The sequence below is a fragment of the Eleginops maclovinus genome, chromosome 8, assembly GCF_036324505.1.
Source record: "Eleginops maclovinus isolate JMC-PN-2008 ecotype Puerto Natales chromosome 8, JC_Emac_rtc_rv5, whole genome shotgun sequence".
NCBI lineage: Eukaryota > Metazoa > Chordata > Actinopteri > Perciformes > Eleginopidae > Eleginops > Eleginops maclovinus.
In genome coordinates, this window is record NC_086356.1 from 9,018,515 (window position 1) to 9,040,217 (window position 21,703).

A 21,703-nucleotide genomic window follows, 5' to 3' on the forward strand; every position below is an offset into this window, starting at 1 on the left:
GTCCACAGCTACTTTTCGCTGGTTTGCCAGTTGCTTAGTGGCATTTCTGTCGCCATGCTGTTGGTGGTAAGGAACAGGACTGCAGGCACATACCATGGGGAGACCTGGTGCCGCCCGTTTGCCTGCGGGACGACCGCGTCTTGTGCCGAGCTACTCTGCCATAAACATCCTCGGTGACGGGGTTTCCCTCACTGTTATTCTCAGAGGTTACCTCTACAGGAAACACCAATTAAGAGTGTGATGGGGTTACAATGCAAAGCTCCACATTCCCCTCCCAGAAGCTTGACTATAGATTTGTGTTGCTACATGCTATTGCTTGGATAGAAGGTTAGACAAGTACACACAGATTATTAACTAGCTTATAAACTAAGAAAAATTATGTATGCAAAACTGTGTCCGCTGAGTAGATTACAGCATCAGTGTCAGCTTGCTAATGTGGAGGGAGAGGAGGGCATGGGCATGGTTTATAAACACAGGGGTGATCTGGAGACACAGAAAAGCTCATGATGGTTTTGGCAGGGCAACAAACGGTTCCGTTTTATGGCACAGAAAATATTACAATTATACAATCAAAGGAAAGCTCCCCTCTGCTCTCTCTAGCTCCCATCCTTACTGACCAATGGACGGGACCATCAGAGGTCGTCTCTGAGGCTGCGAGCCACCGTGGTGAACTCTTCTCCCGTCTCGGTCATGGCGGCCTCCAGAAGTGTTGTTCTGAAATGCACATAAACACAGACAACATTCGCAAACATTAAACATTCATGAGCTGCCCCCCCCACACACACACACTTTGACATACTCGCAGTGTGTGAGAAAAACGCACGTCGGACATACTCGTACAAATTGTATGTAAACAAAATCATGCAGCACTCACAGGCAGGCACACTGAAACACTGACGCAAAGACACACACTCAGACGCACACAAGCCCACGGGAAATACCAACAATACAAAATTAAGAAGTTACTAGTAACATATTACTGAATTTAAAAAAAAAATGGTGTAAAAAGATATGGTTTGGCAGTGTCTACGTGTGTTACTGTGAAGCCTCCCTTCACAGCGCTACACCGCTCAAACCCAGTCGCTCCACGAGTCTCTGTGTGCTGAACACATTCACACTCATAGTATCTTATTTTATTTCCAGGGAGCTGAAACATTCAAGCTCGTATTCTTTTCTGTCTCTATGATGCTAAAACATTAAAGCTGCTCTCATTGGTAATTTGTGACAGCACAGCAGAAGCACCACGTTACCTCCCATCATTCTAGTAACGAGTATTATACACCATAGGCTGCTCTCTACGTAGTATAATGTCATTCCATAGCTATCAGAGAGGACTACAGTTAGAATGAAGAAGTTAAGAATATAACAGTAATCTATTCTAACACAACTCGCTGACTAATATCCCAAACATCGGTTCAGACGGTATCATCACAGAAGATGCTGCTCCAGTACAATTTCTCTCTTAAGATATGTTTATCATGTTGTCTAAACGCATTTAAACAACAGGCTGTATGTAAGATGAACAACATGAGCGCTCCTCAAAAGTGAAGCCAAAACATCTCGGGTGGGACATTGACCAAACATAAAAAAACATTTCACTTGTTTTAGTGGGTCCTTACCACGCTGATGTATGTTCGAGTGTTGATGAGTCGGTGATACTATAAGAGAGTGATACGTCACGACTGACAGCTGTGATTGACAGCTGCTCTGAGTGAAGCAGTCACTGAGCCGAAGGCTCTCGGAGAAGGCGATGCAACTTTCCCTTTCCATAACCACCACAGGTCTGTGTCTAAAAGAACATCCCTATTCATGAGGAATTACTGGTTGGTTGTGTCTTTCTAGCCAATCAGCTGCTGTGTTGGTAAAGTAGCAGGTAGGTTGCTCTTGCATAGGGACCTCGCTACCACGACTCCAACCGCCCACCTTGCTGCAAAGAATCTGGGTACATATGACGTTAAAAGCTAAATATGGAAGCTCCCATATCTGGGATATTTCGGCTTCACTTTTGTAAAGGGGGATGAAGGGGAGACGCGTCACCCGGCTATTTACACAGTTCAGGATTAAAACCCAGTCTGTCGCTCTCCATGGTGCTGAAACTCAATTTTTTTTCCTTCCTTTGAATTTGAATTAAACTCAGCACACACACTAACAACACATTCTAAATGCATGTCAAGGCAGCAGTCTCAATTGAAGCATCTGTGCCTGTGCAGTTCACTAGATTAAATTTGGGTGGTTATGACTCTTGGGTTTAGAATAAGTGCAAAGAACTGCACCTTGGGTGTGTTGTGCGAGTTGCGTCGACGTCCCTCTTCCAGCTGCATCTCAGAGTACAGCTCCTCCTCATCCTCTTCCATGATGTCAGACAGGTCAGAGCCCCGGCTGCTCTCGCTGTGATAATCTTCATTGTGACTATAGTGAGGCTTTAGGCAGTCGCACACACAAACACAAACACACAGACGCAATTGTTTAAGTCCACATACATACAAACATACATACATGCACACACCGAACACACATGGAAGAGCAAACACACACACACAAGAACAAACAGAGACACGGGCCAAGGAGTGTAAGCATGCAACCACCCAGACATGCATGCACACACGTCCAAACACACACACACACACACATATACACACACACACACACACACACACGTGGAAGAGGTTTGTCCATTGAAACACACACTGGGACAAAAGAAGGTAGAAGAGTCATCACTTATCATGTCCTTCTTACCGGCCTCCCAAGCTCCGAGCCTCTGAGGAACTCATCCACTGAGGGTCCTCTCCGGCGGCCACGTGCAAACCCTTCCTCATCCTCCTCTTCCTCGTCAGAGTGATGCTGGTGAAACGTACGACCCTGCTCTCCGTATCTGACCTGCCTCCTGTCGCCCTGGAAACAAGCATGAGACGTGAGGTAAGTCAGACACCAGTGGTAAAAAAATACAACGGTGAGCCAAAACAAATCACCGCCCATGGCCTGTAAGGATGTTTTCATTTTACAGCAAACAGAACACTAAAATATATTTCCTAAAACATTTTAGTTCTATGTAACAGAATCTGGGAACCATATTTAATCACTGCAGCAAACGTTTATTCAGAGTTTATGAGTAGTGATCGAGGCGTCGAGACTTGTTTTATTGTGGCAGACTGGAATCTTGCAAATTCGATAAGACGCACAAGAAGAACGGTGAGGAACATAACTTTTTTGCCAGATTACCTTTATGTTTACAATAAATAAAAATGTATTACATATACCTAATTCCGGCCATTAATTCAGAGATGATTACAAATTTAATTCAATGTTATTGTCGTGTTTTTTTGTTTGTTTGATGTATTTTTTATTTTCATCAGACCTTGCCGCTCTCTGCTGCCACCCTCTGCGCTGCCTCTCGTGCGATGGCTTTGGCCACGGTGTCCGGGATGAGCGTGCCTCTGGGCTGAGGGAGGATCCTCTGGGGGGAGGGGGAGCGTAGATTAGCAGAGGGAGGGGCCTCAAGAGTGTGGCCTTGCATGGGCCCGGGAGGCTGGGAGGAGGGAGAGCGAGAGGGGTCCCAGCCCGGCTGGCCCGGTGGGAAGGCCCCCCCTTGGTGGGCGGCGTGCTCTTTGGCATCCAGGTCTCTGGCACATACTGGTCTCTGAGGTATAGGGTGGTGATGAGGGTGGGGTAGCAGAGGCAGTTGGTGCTGGGGCCTGGGACCTTGGTGGGGGAGGCGGGGCTGAAGGTGTAGGGGCTGAGGATGTGGCGGACGAAGCTGGGGCTGCTGGGGTCCGCCTGGGTGGGGGTGCCTGGGATGGGGTTGAGGGTGAGGTGGGAGCTGTTGTCCTTGTGCCTGGGGTTGACCGGGGAGTTGGTGTGGTGCGTGAGGATGGTGAGGGGATTGGAGGTGGGGTTGAGGTTGAGGGTGGGGGTGTGGCGGGGGGCCTGCGTGGGGGTGCATTGGCGGGGGCAGGGGTATCGCAGGTGGAGGCACGAGGAGATTGTTTGGAATGACGGCAACTTGGGAGTCCTGGGATTCTCCCTGCACGGACAGCGTCCTGACGATGACTTCCCTCGCCTCCAGGCACTGGATCCTCGTCAGCTCCACAGTGACGTAGTCGGCCATGGGGAACAACACCTCAGCGATCTGGGTTCAAAAAGAGGAAATCAAATGTCCAAATGAACAGTTGTTTTTTTTCAACACAGTTACATCTTTCTTCAGGAACTACAACATTCATTTTCTCTGTGATTTAGTAAAATCCTCTCACCATTTATAGTTTTTTCTATATAAAGCACATAGTCAGCTTGAGAGTGTGTCTTTAAAATGTAACCATACTGTGATGATTTACTTTGGCAGTCACCAGAGGGAGTGGGAGAGCTTTCTGAGGCGTTCGCAGGGCCCAGATTGAGAGCCATGCACTGAACACCACTCACAGGTAGGGGGCACTGCGGCGTGCATTGAGGGCTCTGAAGACATGATGCTAAACTCAACATCAGAGGGAATAACCACCCAATGTATGTTCTCATGTTTCTACATTATCTAATATGGCTTTACACCGGACACAGTTTATCACATACTGTATCTGTGTACCTCAGGGCATGCTACCTACACAGTATTGCCTCTCCACAATCTCTCCCCAAGGCGACATTACAAACCCTTCCAGACTCACCCTCTGTCCTTTAGTGCACACTGCGTAACCAACCACATTGGCCCCGTTAGATGTGCCAGTTGGGGAGAGGATGGGGGGCTTCCAGCGTACCTGTAGGACCCCTGGAGCCTGCCCACAAAGCACCTGCACATCAAGGGGAGGCTGGGGGGGGCCTGGGAGGTGAGAGGACAGTTACGATTGATATCATAGTTAACTGTTTTAATCACACACACACACACACACACACACACACACATATATATATATATATATAAACAAGAGGATAGGGTGAAGCATTCATCAAATGCACAAGTCGGGACACACAATCATGCCACATACATGGGTGAGGGGGTGAGGTGGGGTGAGGATTCATGAATCAACAAACAGGGTTCATTTATAATTTGTCCCGCATTCTTAATTCTATGAAAGAAAGTAGATAACATCTCTCATGTGATAATGTGCTAGTGAGGGATATTAAAAAGTGGTTTTGTGCTGTGTTTATAAGTGTAATTTAAAGTATTGGATAATTGTTTTTTATTATAGCAATACACTAACACTGTCCAACCAAAGACACAGCTTTATTAAACTGAGGTGTGGAGTGAAATCCTCATACTCTGCACTATTAAATATGAACACCTCTTGTGTAGTACCTAAAACTACTCTTCATGCGGTAAAAAAAAATGAAGGTAAAATAAAACAATGTGTGCTTGTGGTTCTCCGGAGAGAAGCGCTGTCTTCTCCGCATGCAGGACACGATCCAGGGAGACTTACTACAGCTCATTCTTTGTCTTCCACTCTCCTGGATCACTGGAGAAAACATGCACAACTGCATTCAAGCAGAGGCAAATGCACACTCATACAAAATGGTCATTTGAGTGAGCAGCGGAGGGGAACTGCTTTATATAGCACTGGTTACTACAGGCTAGGCTATAGGCTGAGGAAATGACTCATCAGAATAATAGCTGATCATATCGTGGGATGCCTGGCTGCTCTCTAATTACTGATATGCTCAGTGCAGTAAGCAAACTGGGGCAAAATTGCATTTGAATTTGGTTTCAAAACAGAAAGTGTTTTGACATTTAGAATAGATGCATTATTGACATGGGTTGGAAATAAAAAAACCTTCCTGTATAAATGCAATTTTGCCCAGATCCCTTAATTGATTGCTCATATTGACCAATATGTCAAAATCATTCACAGCATTATGATCAAAGCTGTCTCCCAAAAGTATCATTGCACTAATGTCCTCTCTGCCCATTAGTTTGCAATGGAAGGACATGTGTTAGTGCTCAGATATTTGGGAAACCCGGCCTAGGACTGATGTTTGATTCTGACCTGTTCTGCAATATGGTGTTGGACCTAGACAAAATACAATACACATCAACAGCAAAGTGAGGCATTGCTGTACTGTACTCTTTTACAGCACAGAGAGATTACCATTTCAGGCTGGTATTACAGAAAAGTGAAATAAACAGAGCCTGTCATCTCCATCTGTCTCAAAGATAATTTAAAACATGTAAAAAACAAACATAAAACACGACTGACAATCATCTGCTCTGGAGTTATATATTACTGATCGAGTGTCTCTATGAACAGAAATGAGCTGACCTGCCGCCTGAGTGCAGAACTCCACGCCGGCTTCTTTCCTCTCTCTCTGCTCCAGCGGCAGTTGCCATGGCACCTGGTGTGGCTGTGCCACCACCGACACTTTGTAAACTGTCAGGGGCTTCAGATTGATGAAGCGTAGTCTATATCTTCCCGGCTTTACCACCGCATGCTCCGCCCCGTCCAAGAACACGGTGTGGCCATAGTTACTGTTGCTCGGCAACCAGGAAAGCTCGGCGGTGTCGCGCTGGATGTCGTCCACCCGGAGGCCACAGGGCGCCACCACCACGTTGGCTCCCACCAGCAGGGTGCAGCGCAGCTCATCTGATAGGCCGCGGTCCGTGATGCTCTGCACGGACACGCGGTGCACGCAGCCGTCCAGGTCCAGCTTCTCCAGCAGACTCTTGGTGCGGCCGCCGTATGCCACACTGGCCCGGAGCTCCCCGTCCACCAACACGTTGTAACCGGAGATGTTCCCCCAGCCTAAAGGCACGAGTGGAGACTCCCAAGCCACAATGACGCTCCGTGCCAGCTGCTTGATCAGGTTGATCTTTCGGGGATAAGGCACAACGTCTTCCGCCAGGTCCTCAGGGTCCAGGGGCCCCCCTGTCCCATTGCTACAGGGAACCAAGGCGTTAGATGAGCCCAGAGGGCCATCTAGGGAGGAGCCTCCATCAACTGCCACCAAGGCCAGGGACATATGGTCCCGTGAGACCCGGTCCTCCCCTCCATCACCGGACTGAATCGCTAGTTTTTCCTTGTCCTGGACAAACTCCACAAAGTTGGAAGGAACAAGTCCTCGCTGGCCATCGAGCAGCTCCCCTGTGATGCAGGAAGACAAAGAGAGGAAACTGTAGGAGAAACATGACTAAACATTGTTCCCTGTTCTTCTGGTCCATGTTCACAAACAAAAAATGCTAGAAAAGTGTATTAACTCTGCAGTAAAGCACCTAAATTAGAATGTATATTTTAATTCTATGCTACTTTATTCCTATACTTCACCACATTCCAGAAACAAATATTGTACTCAAAACTAACAGCTTTAATTACTTTTTAGAATAAGATTTACAAGCAAAGCATGCTATCAATTTATAAAATTTGATAAAACAATATGTAGGTAAAATGTGCTCCATCTTAAAGCATCAGTAAGAGTTTTCTGATAAGATTTATACACATGATGGTAGGATTTCATACTGGATAGATTAAAGATCAAGTAAAAATAGGTATTCACTGGTAGTTTATTACCAGATAAAGGCTAAAGAAAGCTGTAACTTGAATACACTTTATCTTCAGTGAGAGCTGAGTACTTGCAGCTGGGAATGAGTCAGCGAGTGAGACGTGGGAGATATGTAAACATACAGTAGGTATTCTCTATGTACTTTTCCCTAAGATGTAACATTTACCACAGCTTCTCTGATCTTTTGCACCCTTTCCAGTAAACACGCAACTGAGAAAACATTTCAACATTTCAAAGATCTTGAACTTTCGTGTGCCGCTTTTCGACATTTCGAGGAACACCCCTGAGCGTGTGGATTCTGCGGTCGATGCAGAAAAAAACCCATCTTAGATTTGTATTTTTTTCCATGGGGAAGAAGTTTTAAAAAGCTCCCTATCATCTTGTCTTCAATCCTTTTTTCCACAGTGGCCTGTGAGACCTTAAGACCATCTGTGTGTGTATGTGTGTGCAATCGGGCGAGTGTGTTGTTTGTGTGCACTGATGATTAAGCTCAGCCCCGCTGGATTAGTCATCAAGCTAAAAGGGACCAAGGTCTCATCTTGACAACAGCTTGGTACGAAGCCCGAGTCTCCCTCCCGCGTGGCTCCTCCACGATGCCATGCAATCTCACTGCCCACAGCTGATGAATCAGTGCAGATAACTGCCACTGTGTCTGTAGCGGGATGCGCTGTCTGCACGATTGCTAGTCAGGGGGATTAGGATTGCCTCTGATGGAGAAGCCTTCATAATTATGAAGAGATTGGCCCAAGAATCTGAAACTCTTCTTTCCTTTAAATCCATTTTTTTATTTTGTTATTTTCATTTCTTTATTGGTTTCACAAACTGCAAAAATCCCTTGTTCTAAGAGAAGTTAAAACCTCATCACCCATAGCAACAATGAAGAGTGCAGTGCTGTCTTGCTTATTTGGAAAGGATGTTTAGAGGGCATTAAGACGCTAAATGCAAATCTGTAGACAGAACAAATTGACTGTGGAATAACTGAGCTGACAAAGGTCTTGGTATTCATTTTCATTGTTAGATAATTAATGTGTGTTGATTCACACGCTTGTTGTGACCGTCAGGCTTTCTCTTCAGCAGACAGGGACTCAGGCAAATCATAGACTTGAAAAACAACAAAGGACAGCTCCTGCGCTTCGATATCTTTAAACTTTAGGATGCAATCATTTGCCGTTTCTGTCTAGGCTTCACTTTCCTGTTAGAACTGATAAATATTTTCCATGTCATCTTGGAGTATTGTTTTACTTCTCACCTTGATAGAAGCCGTCATCATCCATGTTTCCGTACACGTACAGATACTTCCCAGCCACAAGGGGGAGTTCTGCTTCAGGGTGCTCGTTTGGTCCATCATAAGGATTATAGCTGAAATGAGGAGTTCAAAGTTTCATCATCAGCTTTTTGAAAACATTCACAAATAAAGAAGCATTTATTCAGTCAATGACTATATAATATTATATTAAGATTATATGCAATTAAATAAAAGCAGATCCTAAAGCAGATCATTCACCTGTATCGGGCAGTGCAAAGGCGGACCTGGCCTGTGTAGCGAGGCTTAGACCTGGGTGAGGGGCTGGCCTCATCCTCCATCTACAGATAGAAACCAGAACCAAAGATAGATATTATTCACACATAAACACTATTCATAGGTTATACTCACCCTAAGAGCAAGCAATGGCAACCATTACGCTTGATTAGATGACTATGGAACTGGGTTAATGTTAAGAACATTGAGAACTAGCATGATGTGTAACTCAAGCATTAATGTGTTGCCGTCACACAGACCCACCTCGGAGGGGGTCCGCTGTCGAGGGCTGCTGGGGCGGTCCGTTGTCACGGTGCTGGGTTTGACAGACAGCAGGTCCTGTCTGTTCCTGTCTCCAGTCTGTGGTTGGCGGGGTAAGAACTGGGAGATCAGTAGCGGCGGGTCTGCTGCGCTCTCATCGCCTGGGAGACATTGATTTCCATAGCAAATAAAGAGCAACTGTCATTCCTTCTGCACCCATTTGCTGCTCATTGTACAGCTATTGATCCCCTGTTGAAGCGAGTTTACAGCAAACACTCTTCATGTCAGAGGCTTTTCCACCCCCGTCAACACCACACATCTGCAACGCGTTTGTCCTTAAATACCACTGAGGTCCTCGGGGGGGGGGGGGGAAACACACACACTTGAAAAACGCAGGAAATAGAAAACTGAGGTCTAAGGTGAATTCCTTGAGGATATTAAAGCAAGTCAACGACATGGCTCCTCTGTATCAGTGGCTTTACTGGTTTGTGAATGAGTAATATTATGCATTAGCACAAACGCACCAGTGCATCCCCCCCCCCCTTCTGTTTCAAGTGAAGCAAAAGATGAAACAGGATTTCCAGCACTTCAAAGACCCTGGTCTGTACCAGACTGTATAAATCTACATCGCTGATACGGCTCTATCTGCTGCCACTGCAGGTTGCACGATGTGCGTTTGAATGCTAATGTGTTAAACCACATTCATGTCATACATCAGGCCTGTGATCCATTAGGAAAGATATTGATCATGAATAAACAGTATCGCCATTAATGGTGTCCACCTCTGGACAGGAGCGAGCTGATGCAGCTGTGATCACTCCGACTCAATTCAGTCTGATCACAGGCCTTTTGATCACATGTGATTTGGTTGATGCTTTGATCTATTGTGTAGAGTGCATTCATTTCTTTTTAATAATGTGTGGACAACTCTACGGAAACATTTTACCCTGGTAGTGTTTCTGACGTTTTCCTATTGAAAATTACTCCAGCAATTTAGCATTGCACTTGTATAGCTTTGTCAGGGTCACGTTTGTTACTTTCCAAATTGACAAAATGCTGCAATAAGAGAACAATAAGAGGAGTCAAACATGGATGCACCAAATCTTCTCAAACATCTTAATCTTATGCAAAAGGATGAGTCTTTTTCGGTTTTGGGCCGATAATAAAGCCCCATAAACACTGTAGTCATCCAATCATGATCATTTCCCTAAAATATTTGTGAAATTGATCTTTAAAGCATAAGTTGCCACATTATCATTGTAAGTATAAATATAAAATATGAAAGGCAGAAAAAGTTTAAAACATTTTGTATATAAAAAGTTTGTCCAGAGCTGAGACCCACCTGTCTTTGTCTGGGCTTCAAATCCAAGGCTGACTTTTTTCTCTGCTGACAGAGGGATCTGGAATCTGGAATCAGGGTTTATTTTAGGGATGTACGCAGTATCTGATTGCAAACGGAAATTCAGCAGCTCGTTGGACAGCTGATGGAAGTGTTCACTCTGTGACCTGCATCTCTGCTCCAGGTCACAAACCTTGACCTTTGATTGAGAAGAAGAGAGGGGGGGAGGGGGGAGGAGAGGGGAAGGTAAAGAATGATTCATGAGGGGAACTTAACACACACACAGCATGTAGTGAACTTCATCACATGTAATGTTCAGATATGAATTCTCTGAAGAACAGCCAACGATTCATCTATGAATGCTGATCAAACACAGAACCAATTAGAAGAAGATCCCTACAGAGGCTGTTTCATTATATAGTAGCATGTTATTTGGAAACCACTGCAGTCTAATCAAAGGATGTGTGGAGTCACATGCACTGCTGCAGCTTCTCATATACAACCCTGTTCAACTCTGATAACAAAGCCCGAGTACTGGAAAGATTTAAGAGGATTATTAGACTCACAGTATAGGAATTAAAGATGCCATATCATAGATATCATATCACAGTCAACGAAGATGAATGGGATTATTGGTGAATATAACAGCACTCATTCGGTGCACATATGGATTCTCGTTTTGCACAAAATACCCAGGAAAAGGCTTTGGACGCTTTAGTGATTTGTGGAAAAATTCACACATGAAACTATTCAGGGAGCAAAATAAATACCTGTAACATTCTGTCCTTATTGTTCTGCTCAGGCAAAAAGGAGGGAGACAGAAAAAAAGTCAAGAAAGAAGAAAAATGAAATGAAAAAAAAACCACATACAAAACACAGAAATGAAAATGTTGCAAAAGAGGAAAAGATCAAATAAAATAAAAGAAGGGACTAAACAGTGCCTTCCAAGCACGAAATAAGGACATTTCACAGGAAGCAGAGAGAGGTTTTTAACCTACACACAGCTGAGTTCTATACCTGTGTGTGTTGAAAGGAACAATACATTTATTCAATGAACAAAGTAACTCCTCTACAATGGAGTTCCATTTCTCTGCCCAAACTCTTGATGTTTGTCGGAGCCAAACTAAGGCTGCTTGTTAAGCAAAATCGTATTAAAGTGCTTCAGATGGATAAGAACCTGACCTTACTTGAACTACATTCAGAGGAGTCGGCAACCTATTGTCGTGACAAAAAGGATTAAGAGTGAAATGAGAAAATAATTTAAGTAGATGATCCAGTGACAAGCATCTTAAAGCATCTGTGATGAAAACAGCAGGTCGGAGGTTTGAGCAGAGGGAAATATAGTATGCAAGGTCAGCCTGACTGAAAATATTGTTGAGTTTGAAAGAATATTTTACAAAACAAGAGTACAGAAGGAGCAGGCAGGAATAAGACAGCAAACACTAAAGCTGAGCCACGGTTTGTTTTAAAATCTCAAATGTATTGGTGCAGAGTATTGGATAACCAACACAGTATTACAGTGTTTGTCCACAAATAATACAGTATACTGACTTTTGAATTAAATGTACCACTTGTTCCTACCCTAGACATTTCATAACAGGAATGTCCAAAATGAACTACTTATGACTATTAAATGTTTAGTTTTTAGTGAGCAGCAAATTGAGTTTTGGGATACATAAAGCGTTTTTCATACACATTTCTTTACGAGAAGACATTTAAAAAGGAGAGTTTGGAAATAGGTAGAAAATGATATTTCAAATCATGTGTCAAAAATATAAAATAATTGGTAAAGCCGGAGAAAATAAATTATGTTTTAAGTTGTTTTTTGTAATCAGAGAACAAGTCATGGCATACAGTATACTTTCAAAATAAAAAACTATAACAGCATAAAGTATAATGGGAGTGATTTAGGATGTAGTGTGTGCCACCCACTTGCACTGTTGTGGTGGGACAACTGACCAATTACATCAATTTAAGTTAAAAACCTCCTTCACAGCAAGCTCAACCCCTGGGCAGTTTGTTCCTACCTTTTTTTGTATTAAATAAAAAGATGAGTTAAGATCGTTGTTTGTTTATGTTACTTAACCTCTAACAGGTGTAGTGCTTCTTCATGCTCTCGGTCAGCTTGAACCTGAGCTTGCAGAGAGCAAAGAGAAACAAACAGTGGCAGCTGACACTGTGATCACAGTGCATGAGGTAAGAACGACAGCACACAGCTGACACACTGTCAACACAATATACTGGCAGAGACTCAGTGGCTGATCACAGCACTCGTACTTGAATAGATTCTAGATGCTACTCCTGATGACACGGCTCTGAAGAGCAGTAGGATGCATTGTGAGGCCTGTTAGTGTCTAAGAATTGGCTCCTGGCAATGAAAAATGTTTTTATTTTATTTTATTTTATTTTAAAATCGTACACATTACTGGGCCTTGCCCCAGATATTTTTCTGTCTGTTTGTTTTGTCTTTGAACAGACACCAATGCTAAGACAGGACAGTAAGCAGATACATGGAGACAACCAGCAGGAAGACCTCACAGACTACTTAAGCTTCAGTCACTGTTCAGATCTATATTTATCAAAGCCCGTGTGGTCTCATCCAGTTGGTATTTTGAGAATATTAACATATCAATCATTAGAATGAGAATTTGAATAAGCGTTTGTTTTAGCTTTTTGTTTGATCTATTTATGGTGTGTAAATAATTAAGATGAAATGACACTGCAACAGGACAAAGATACAGCAAATACAAAGTAAAACTGTTCATTTAACAATTAATAATGTGGGACCAAAAGAGTAAATCGGGGTGAATTTGACATGCTAAAACTTAAATTACAATATTCTTGCATTAATGAGAGCCACGCATTTGGGCCAGACTTGATAAACAGAAATAATTAGCATTTTAGAAATTTGAACAGCCTAAGAAGTTCGCCAGGAGTTCAGACGTATCGACAGCAAGAGAGGCAACACTTTAAGCAGAGATAGATTTTTTTAGACAGCTTTCAGAGGTCTTTATATCATTCTGATTTGGTAGCAGAAATTCAATGCCGATGATTCAGCAGAAACTGGTCACTGACACATCAACTACTGATCGAGGAGTTTCGGTTTGTCATCAAATCAGCAACAAAGGATGTGAAAATAAAAAGATTTCAATGACCATTTTCACATGTTTGCCTTCATCCGTATGGCCGTACCTTTTGCAGTTGATTGATCTCCTTCTGCTTGATGTGGAGGGCCACCAAGGCTTGCTCATGCTCTATCTGCAGCTGCTGCTTCAGCTCCACAGCCTCATGCATATGCTGCAGGAGAAACAGAGAGGATGTGGCTTTGTTGAAGGATGTTATTTACCCAGGATGTTTGACAGTATCCCACTTAAGGGAAAGAGAAACCAAAACAGTTTTCCATCTGTAAATCAAGATGGATTTCACTGCAAAAGTAAAGGGATTGATACAGTATGGGATTTTTATATCATTTGTAATGTATATCTATCAGATATAACCTACTCCGAAGTGACTCAGCCGAAGCCGTCACGCCTGGTCACCCACGCTGCTCCTTAATCTACCCTTTCCCAAATTAGCCGAGTCATGACTATACACTATCTATCCGCGGAGTCACGACCAGCTGTCGCATCTAGCAGAAGCAGAGTTAAGGCCATGAGATGTTTCAGAGGGCTTAGAAAGAAAAGACAGCTTAAAAGGCTCTGACATTCATCATTTTCTCTCTGTGTTCACTCTGCCTTGAAAAAAGGAAAGAAAAGCCTCTTTACCTCCCGGAGTGGCTTCGAGGTGTCCTGAGCAGGCAGCCACTGCTTTGCATAATCAGGAAGAAGTTTTAAGCTGCAGAGCACTGGGCTGGCTGAGAGGCTGTCACTGGAGCCTTAGTGAACACTCTTTTTTCAACTTCTGGATATTTAGGGAAGGCTTGATGAACTAACCTACATTTTCAGCAAACAGCCTGTGATGTAATGCTAAAACAGAAACAGACTTCCTAATCACACTTACTAAGCCAGAACTCAAAAGATATCTTTTAGATATACTCATTTAAATTGGCTCCAACACATGGGCTGTGCTGTTCAGAAAGTATTAAATATAATGAAATGTCTGGTAGGTAGTGGAAAACAGTCTTGAAAACCTATTACATAGGATCTACAAGATCAAAATAAGAACATAAGTGATAGTTGGGGCATCTTTAAATCTCTTTAAAAATGTTGGGAAATAATACCAACATTGAGACATTGTTCAATTGCTATTAGAACCACTCCTACATATATAGCATTACAATTACAAATGGGAGAATTGCCACTGGAATTCAGGAGGATAAAGCCATTTAAATGACAGAGTCAATTTAAAAGGAGGATCACCCCAAAAAAGAAACACTGGGATGCTGCTGCTGCTGCTGCCGCCGCCGCCTGAACAGCCTGCAGCTACAGAGATGAGGAGGGAATGTGTGTGTTACACAATACTTTAAAGACAAAGATCTTGAGACGGGGGATATTTACTGCCTGGATGAGCTGTAAACCTGACACCTGAGATTTGGACTCGACTATTTACAGTTCCTGGGAAGCACGACTGTATATGTAGTCTGACTCACGAGACTGTAGGTATAAGCCTGCCACGCAGTATTCTCTCCCCTGCTGTACATCTGACAATACATCCTTTGTGACCAGATTATATAACTTTAAAGTCAAGATTGACGGTTCTGTGTCTCATTAGCTTTGACTAAAGAAAAATCAAGTCTGTGTTTTTTTTTCATGTTGCATCTCCTCCATCCTACTCTCTCCTCCCACATCGCCCTGTGTAATTTTCACTAAATAGTCTCTTTGTCTTCATAATCAATACATAATAAGAAAGTGACAAACCTTCCTTTGCAGTGTTAGGGTGCAGGTCAGTTTTTCTCAGATGGGTACATTTCTCTCTCAAATATCCTGACATACAGGCAATCGATAGGAGATGCAGGGAGCCGAGGATTTGTAATGAAAGTGCCTCTCACGGCGCACTGAGACTGTGTCTGATTACTATTGGCAGACCATAACAGGGTGGGAAAAAAAGAGCTTCTCCATGAATGCAATGACACTTAACCTCATGAGTTGCAACACCCTTCCTTCTAAAGTTTTTGCAGAGAACCAACACCTGGGAGATGGAGATTTTCCCAAAAGTAGCAGCAAAAAAAAAAAAAAAATGGGGGTCTGAAAAACCTCCAGATGTGATGAATTGTGTGAGGCGAACAGAACCACTGTAGGGAACGAGGGATGAATGAGTGCAGATTGGAATGCTGGAGAAATGTAGAGAGTTATACAGTATGTCAGAGAAAGAGCACACAGATAGAATCAGTGGTGATAAAGGGTTTGGATTCCTTTGCTTTGCCTACTCAGCAGAAAGACATGTGTAGGGTTTGCCTCAGAGACATATAGCTCGTTTGGATTTTCTACAACCAATAACGGCAGGGATGAGGGAGAAACAATTTCACATTCATAGATTTGATGCTTGAACTAGTTAGATTGATTTACATAATTTAATCCATAACTGCAGATAATTAAATATGAGCAAAGAAGAAAATGTGTTTCATGGGGTCTATATGAAAAAATGCAAATTGGAATTCTTTAAGGAGTACTTGTAGATAACTGAAACTACCAACACACTGTAGTGAAGAGGACTCAGAACCCAAAGTAAAGTACAGGATTTGCCAAAATGTTGAAGGTTTAAGGGGACATATCATGCAAAAGGTACTTATCATTGCTTGTGCACATATGTGGGTATCTAGAGTCTACAGACACATTGGGAAATAAGACAACAAAAGTCATAAAAACATTGTTTCCACAAACCATTCAGATGTGGCTCCCCTTCCTATGTTACATTCAGGCTCATCCGAGTTTTAGTAGCACATACGGCTTGAGAACTACCTTTGCAAAGTTATTTCTCTGGCAAGCCTCTAGGTCTCTTAAAGTTAGGGAACTTAAAGAGACAAGCGCAAAAATGAGGCATCAGAGGGGAAACAGTATAAGATATGAAATATTCATAGAATAATGTGTCTTTTTGGACTTTAAAGCATGTAAAATTAGCAAACTGTGCCCTTTAAGTGAAAGGTAAAAGGATGCTAACGCTAATATGCGATGATTTAACTAAAACTGATATACCATCACATTGCTTGTCTAAAAAATCTAAAATGCATGAGTTAAATCATGAATGCACAGAAGCATACTGGCAGAGGGAGCAGACATACTTGATATATACATGAGAGTGTTTATGGGATGTAAATGAGATCACAGGATACAGCAACACAAGCTGAGCAACATTTCACCTTCAGAACATGCTCCAGGTTCTCCACTCTGCCTTGGAGTTGGCTCCTCTGCTGCTGGGCCACGTCTCTCTCCTGGCTCACTGCAGCTAAGGTCTGTCTCAGCTGGTCACAGTCTGATCGCACCTACGTGAGCAGGAAACAAGTCCGGATTCAAGTGAGGGAGGGAGAAGAAAAAGACAAAAAAGAGCAAGGAGGTTAAGAGGATTATAAACAATATAAAAAGGTAGACACAGGCGACAGAAAAAACATTACAAAGTGAGGGGGAATGATGGCCTCACATACTAAGGGTAAAAGAGGTTTGCAACTTCTAAAAGGTTTGTCCTTGCAGTAGACCTACTTTTTATATTCATGAATAGAGGCATTTCTTTTCTTTTTCAGCTGGAGGGTTGATTGGGAGTTCACAGTCGGAGGAGAAATTAATCAGCACATTTCAATTTAGCCTTGATGAGAAAGAGCTGCTGACTTGAGCGTTCTGCGTCTCGTTCCTTCATCAGTCAGAGGCCTTGAGCTAAGCTGGTTCCTCTAAAGGTGGCCTCGCAGGATCAGGCAGAACCATCCCTCTGCCGTTCACCAATCATCTCATTAACGGGCAAAAGAGATGAGCAGACAAAAAGATAAGCTTACTCAAAGTGCCTACTCTCTGACTGTTGCAAAGGCAATGAGTTCATTCATATCGGGAAATGTAGGACTAGTGCTCCAGTAGCACCTAAGCCTTGTCACGTTAGAAACGCAGCTTAATTACGCATTTATCTACATACACAAAAATGCTTTAAGTTATAATCTAAATACATTTCATTTATGAGTAAAACATTTTTCATTTAAGAGCAGAAGTTAGCAAGACATAAAATGTAACAAATAGTGATATGGTAATTAAACCATAGGCTAGTATTTTAGTGTGTTCCATTAATAAACAATTCAATCCAATATCTGTTAAATAAATATTCTGTATTATTCAGTAAAGAGCTGTTGGTACTGAAATTCAAATACCTTTTTAGAAATATTTTCTTATATTTGGAGTCCAATATAAGACCTACAATAAATACTTCGATTTTGAGTCAATATATGTTATTCTCTTGACCTCTGACAAACTGTCAGATGTATTATTAAGGTTTCATGCCATCACCACCTTCCTATTTCTGTTCCTTTTCTTTTCCCTTTTACCTACTAAATTCTCCCTCTATGCATCATCCACTATGTACTGCCCATCGCTCTCATTCATACGAGATGCTTTTTCCCCAACTTCTTTTTCATCTTGGTGCCTACCTTGACGATGCACAGATGGCATCTTCTTGTGTGGCATAGTGGAGCAAAAAAATCCCTGGACACGTGTCATATGTGCCCCCATTGTGAAAGTCACCATGAGCACCAGAGAAGCTAATGGCCACAGAGCACCTCCCGTGTGTGTGTGTGTGTGTGTGTGTGTGTGTGGCTGATACGGGAAAAGAAACAATGATGTGTGTGTATAAGATGGCAAAAAATGACATGTATACATTTTTGGCGTGAAGAAGCAACACATGATAACATATGGAATGATGGTAACCAGGCTGCAGGTGTATTGATCTGATGAATCTCAGCCGACAACATAAGACTAATGTTACAGATATTTATAAGACGTGTGAATGTGATATGTAGCCCCAATGACTAGTGCATTATACAATAGATTTTACTATTGATCATGGCTTGGAGGACCGTTGATCATCAGTGTGTGTTTCCTGGCACGTGTGTGAGAGCCATACCTGGTCATACTTGGACGTCTTCAGGTGGTGTGTGATCAGCTCGAGGTTCAGACGATTTTTCTCCTGCAAGGCAGCATGGAGCTTTGCTCTCTGAAGAAGGAAAAACAAAAGAGAGTTAAGTGTGTTGTTACATTATGAGACATGATCGTCCTCATTGCAAAGACGTTCCTGTCTGACTGCATCATGTATGCAAGCCACACACTGCAACTCCATCTTAAAACTATTATACAAGCGACAGATGAAAGAGCCAGGTTAGTGCTGATCCCTCCCTCTGTCTGTCGCATGTGTATGTGGGTATCTGTGCATGTGTGTGTGTGTGCGTGTGTGTGTGTGTGTGTGTGTGTGTGTGTGTGTGTGTGTGTGTGTGTGTGTGTGTGTGTGTGTGTGTGTGTGTGTGTGTGTGTGTCTAAGCTTTTCTCCAAGACGCTGTCTGGAGGACAAAACCCACAGCTGCATACTGTCACCCTCCATTTGGTGTGTGGCATTAGGAGTGGAGGGGGAAAAGCTGAAAGAAGAGGGGCACACAGGAAGGATGAGACAAGAGAGGGATGGATGGAGGGATGGTGTGGAAGAGGAACTGGGAAAAGGTTTGAAGGAGAAATATTCAGGAAAGAGGAACGAACCGAGGAAGTTGAAGGATGGAATAAGGGAGAGTCAGTGGAATGCTAAACAAGCTAACAAGTGCAGGTTGTCTCTCGCATCTCAATATGAGATTAAGTTTCATAACACGTACAAAGGATTGAGAAGAGGTGTGCACTTCCTGATTCCCTCGCCACTGCCCAGATCCACGTCCTGAAGTTGTCATGCCGCTGGTGTTGCAGGTACTCAAGCATTACATAATTACGCCAGACTCAAACTAGGGCAACGCTCTCCTCCTATCACAGCTCTGAGCATTCAAGAGTGATTTCACTGCGACTGGTCATATCCTGGCTCATAATACCCCTTCATGCTAGTGCACTAAGCTCATATTGCTGATTGTGATTATAGAATAAGAACTATAATATGTTTATAAGTCATTTATAATAGCAGTTGAGCCTTTTCTCTTTGATTCGCTTTGAATAAAAAGCAACAGGAGATGATCACAGTTTTTATTATCGCCGAAAGTAAAAGCAGAATATAATTGAAGGCTTTAAGATTAGTAGGGTTTGTTTCAACATGTCTTATTGATCTAAAAATATTGCCACCAAATAAAAATAACTAGATTCATCGTCTCCTACAAAGGACTTAGTCTAATTGCCCTATAAATATGCGTCATAAACTGGTGAAAGACCCAATTTCAAATACATTCGAGCTCCATAAAGCACAGCTGTGTTGTTTTTTTCTCCACGCGGTTGATGTAAACACTGCGATGCACCACACATCCATGCAATATGTTCCTGATTACTATGATATACTCGAGCAGGACGTGAGTTCAAGCATTGTATGTCAGCTTCTGCACAGGAGAAGTGCGGCTCAGAGGTTTATGATCAAATTTATCAGTGCAAATCGAGTGAACTCAATAAACCTGAGCCGAGGAGAGAAAAACAGACAAAGTGAGGGGCCAGCCCGGTTCATCCATCTCTTTGTGTGGAGGCAGGGCTGTCGGAGGTAGACACAATCACACGGAGACACAGATAGAGAACAGACAAGGACGGGAAGACACAGAGACTGGTGAGTGAGTTCACTGGCTGCTCTTATTGTGTAACGCTGCCGCCGCATCACATCACTGCAGACCACAGAGCAGCTAGTGCACGAAACCACACCTAGCTACAGTAGCATCCACGAAGGATTCTGTTCTCCTGCCTCTCGCTGGGACTCGGCACGTCATGAGGTGGCAGCTGTAGTTGTCCTCTGCACTGACACCGCAGGACATGGCCTTGTAGCAGATATTAGATCACATTACATTTCATTAAGCCGACGTTTTTATCCAAAGCAACTTACAAAAAGTACATCAGATCTCAATAAGCCAAACTAATATTAGTGCTATTTCATTGATTAAGTCAAAACTTGTAAGTGCTACGTACAGAAGTGAGATATTTTTTTACATTTCTGGCCACGATGCCGTTTAAACAGATGCTTTTTCAGCTTGCAGCGCAAGATCTGTAGACTTTCTGCTGTCCTGATAACAATGGGTAGCTCATTTCACCGTTTGGAGCCAAGGAATCGAACAGGCGCATTTTTGCTGAGGGTTAACTGGGTCCAACTGGCAGTGAGGCACTAGCGACCTGATTTGCAGATGTGGACTGTATAGTTTGACCATATACTGGATGTAGAAATGACCAGATCCAATCACAGCACGTCGGGTCAGTACCAGTGTCCTAAAGCGGATCTGGTAGCCAGTAAAAGGAGCAGAGGAGACGCCATAAGGTCAGCTGGGGTCGAAAGAAAGGTAAAGATAACTGGATAGAACGGACTGAAAGGTTGAGAGGAAGACAGGTGGAGTGAAAAGGGAGTAGAGGGGTTTTTTTGTAGCTGCAATGGTAACAAAAAAAAGGATAAAGAATGACCTTTTAAAGGTTTCTTTTTATGGGCCTCTGGAATGATGTCTGCATCTCCACTTCCTCCCACTTCCAGTGAATCACACATTCACAGCTCTGCCTCGCACTTCGGTACATTTTGTAAACACAGTGCTATACTGCAAAGCCAAGCCGAGACATTTCACATTTCTGTGCCAATTGTAACCTTCAATATGCACCGATAAACAGCGAAATCTGGTTTGAATATATAAAAGGACACAATAATGACACCCTCTCTTAGGGAAAACAACTGTGTGTGTGTAATTTGAGATTCATATGTGCGTGCAGAAAAGAAATGGACAGGCTTGGAGAAGAGACCTCAACATCACTGATGACTAATTCACTCAGACAACTTCTTTCTTCCTCACTCATCTGTGTTTTCTCTCCATCTATCTCTGTCCCCCCCCCCCTGCACACACCAAACAAACAAACAGACAAACAGATGCGAGCACTTTCTCTTCCATCACCCCCATGATTATCATTCACTCCCCAAACCCACTATTTAAGCTGCTGGTCCTAAATCTGCTCTGCTCACTGTGGCCTCTCGCTGAGCTTCTAAAGTCCCAGAATAAACTGTGCCTCAAGCCA

At 43.1% G+C, this 21,703-nt stretch overlaps 1 protein-coding gene across 5 annotated transcripts in view; it reads right to left on the reverse strand.

Moving 5' to 3' along the window:
- rimbp2a (RIMS binding protein 2a) overlaps positions 1 to 21,703 on the reverse strand; it is a 55,257-nt gene that overhangs the window by 9,284 nt on the left and 24,270 nt on the right. For 2 of the 5 annotated variants that reach the window (XM_063888913.1, XM_063888917.1), the window contains 15 exons: positions 18,621 to 18,710; positions 16,885 to 17,007; positions 13,782 to 13,886; positions 10,593 to 10,788; positions 9,254 to 9,411; positions 8,975 to 9,054; positions 8,720 to 8,829; positions 6,237 to 7,055; positions 5,964 to 5,987; positions 4,650 to 4,801; positions 3,356 to 4,126; positions 2,737 to 2,892; positions 2,274 to 2,420; positions 618 to 714; positions 94 to 213 (listed from right to left, as the gene is read on the reverse strand). In XM_063888913.1, the coding sequence (XP_063744983.1) occupies positions 94 to 213; positions 618 to 714; positions 2,274 to 2,420; positions 2,737 to 2,892; positions 3,356 to 4,126; positions 4,650 to 4,801; positions 5,964 to 5,987; positions 6,237 to 7,055; positions 8,720 to 8,829; positions 8,975 to 9,054; positions 9,254 to 9,411; positions 10,593 to 10,788; positions 13,782 to 13,886; positions 16,885 to 17,007; positions 18,621 to 18,710 (3,148 nt within the window). The remainder of the gene's footprint in view (positions 1 to 93; positions 214 to 617; positions 715 to 2,273; positions 2,421 to 2,736; positions 2,893 to 3,355; positions 4,127 to 4,649; positions 4,802 to 5,963; positions 5,988 to 6,236; positions 7,056 to 8,719; positions 8,830 to 8,974; positions 9,055 to 9,253; positions 9,412 to 10,592; positions 10,789 to 13,781; positions 13,887 to 16,884; positions 17,008 to 18,620; positions 18,711 to 21,703) is intronic. The other 3 variants (XM_063888915.1, XM_063888914.1, XM_063888916.1) reach the window with 3 other exon arrangements.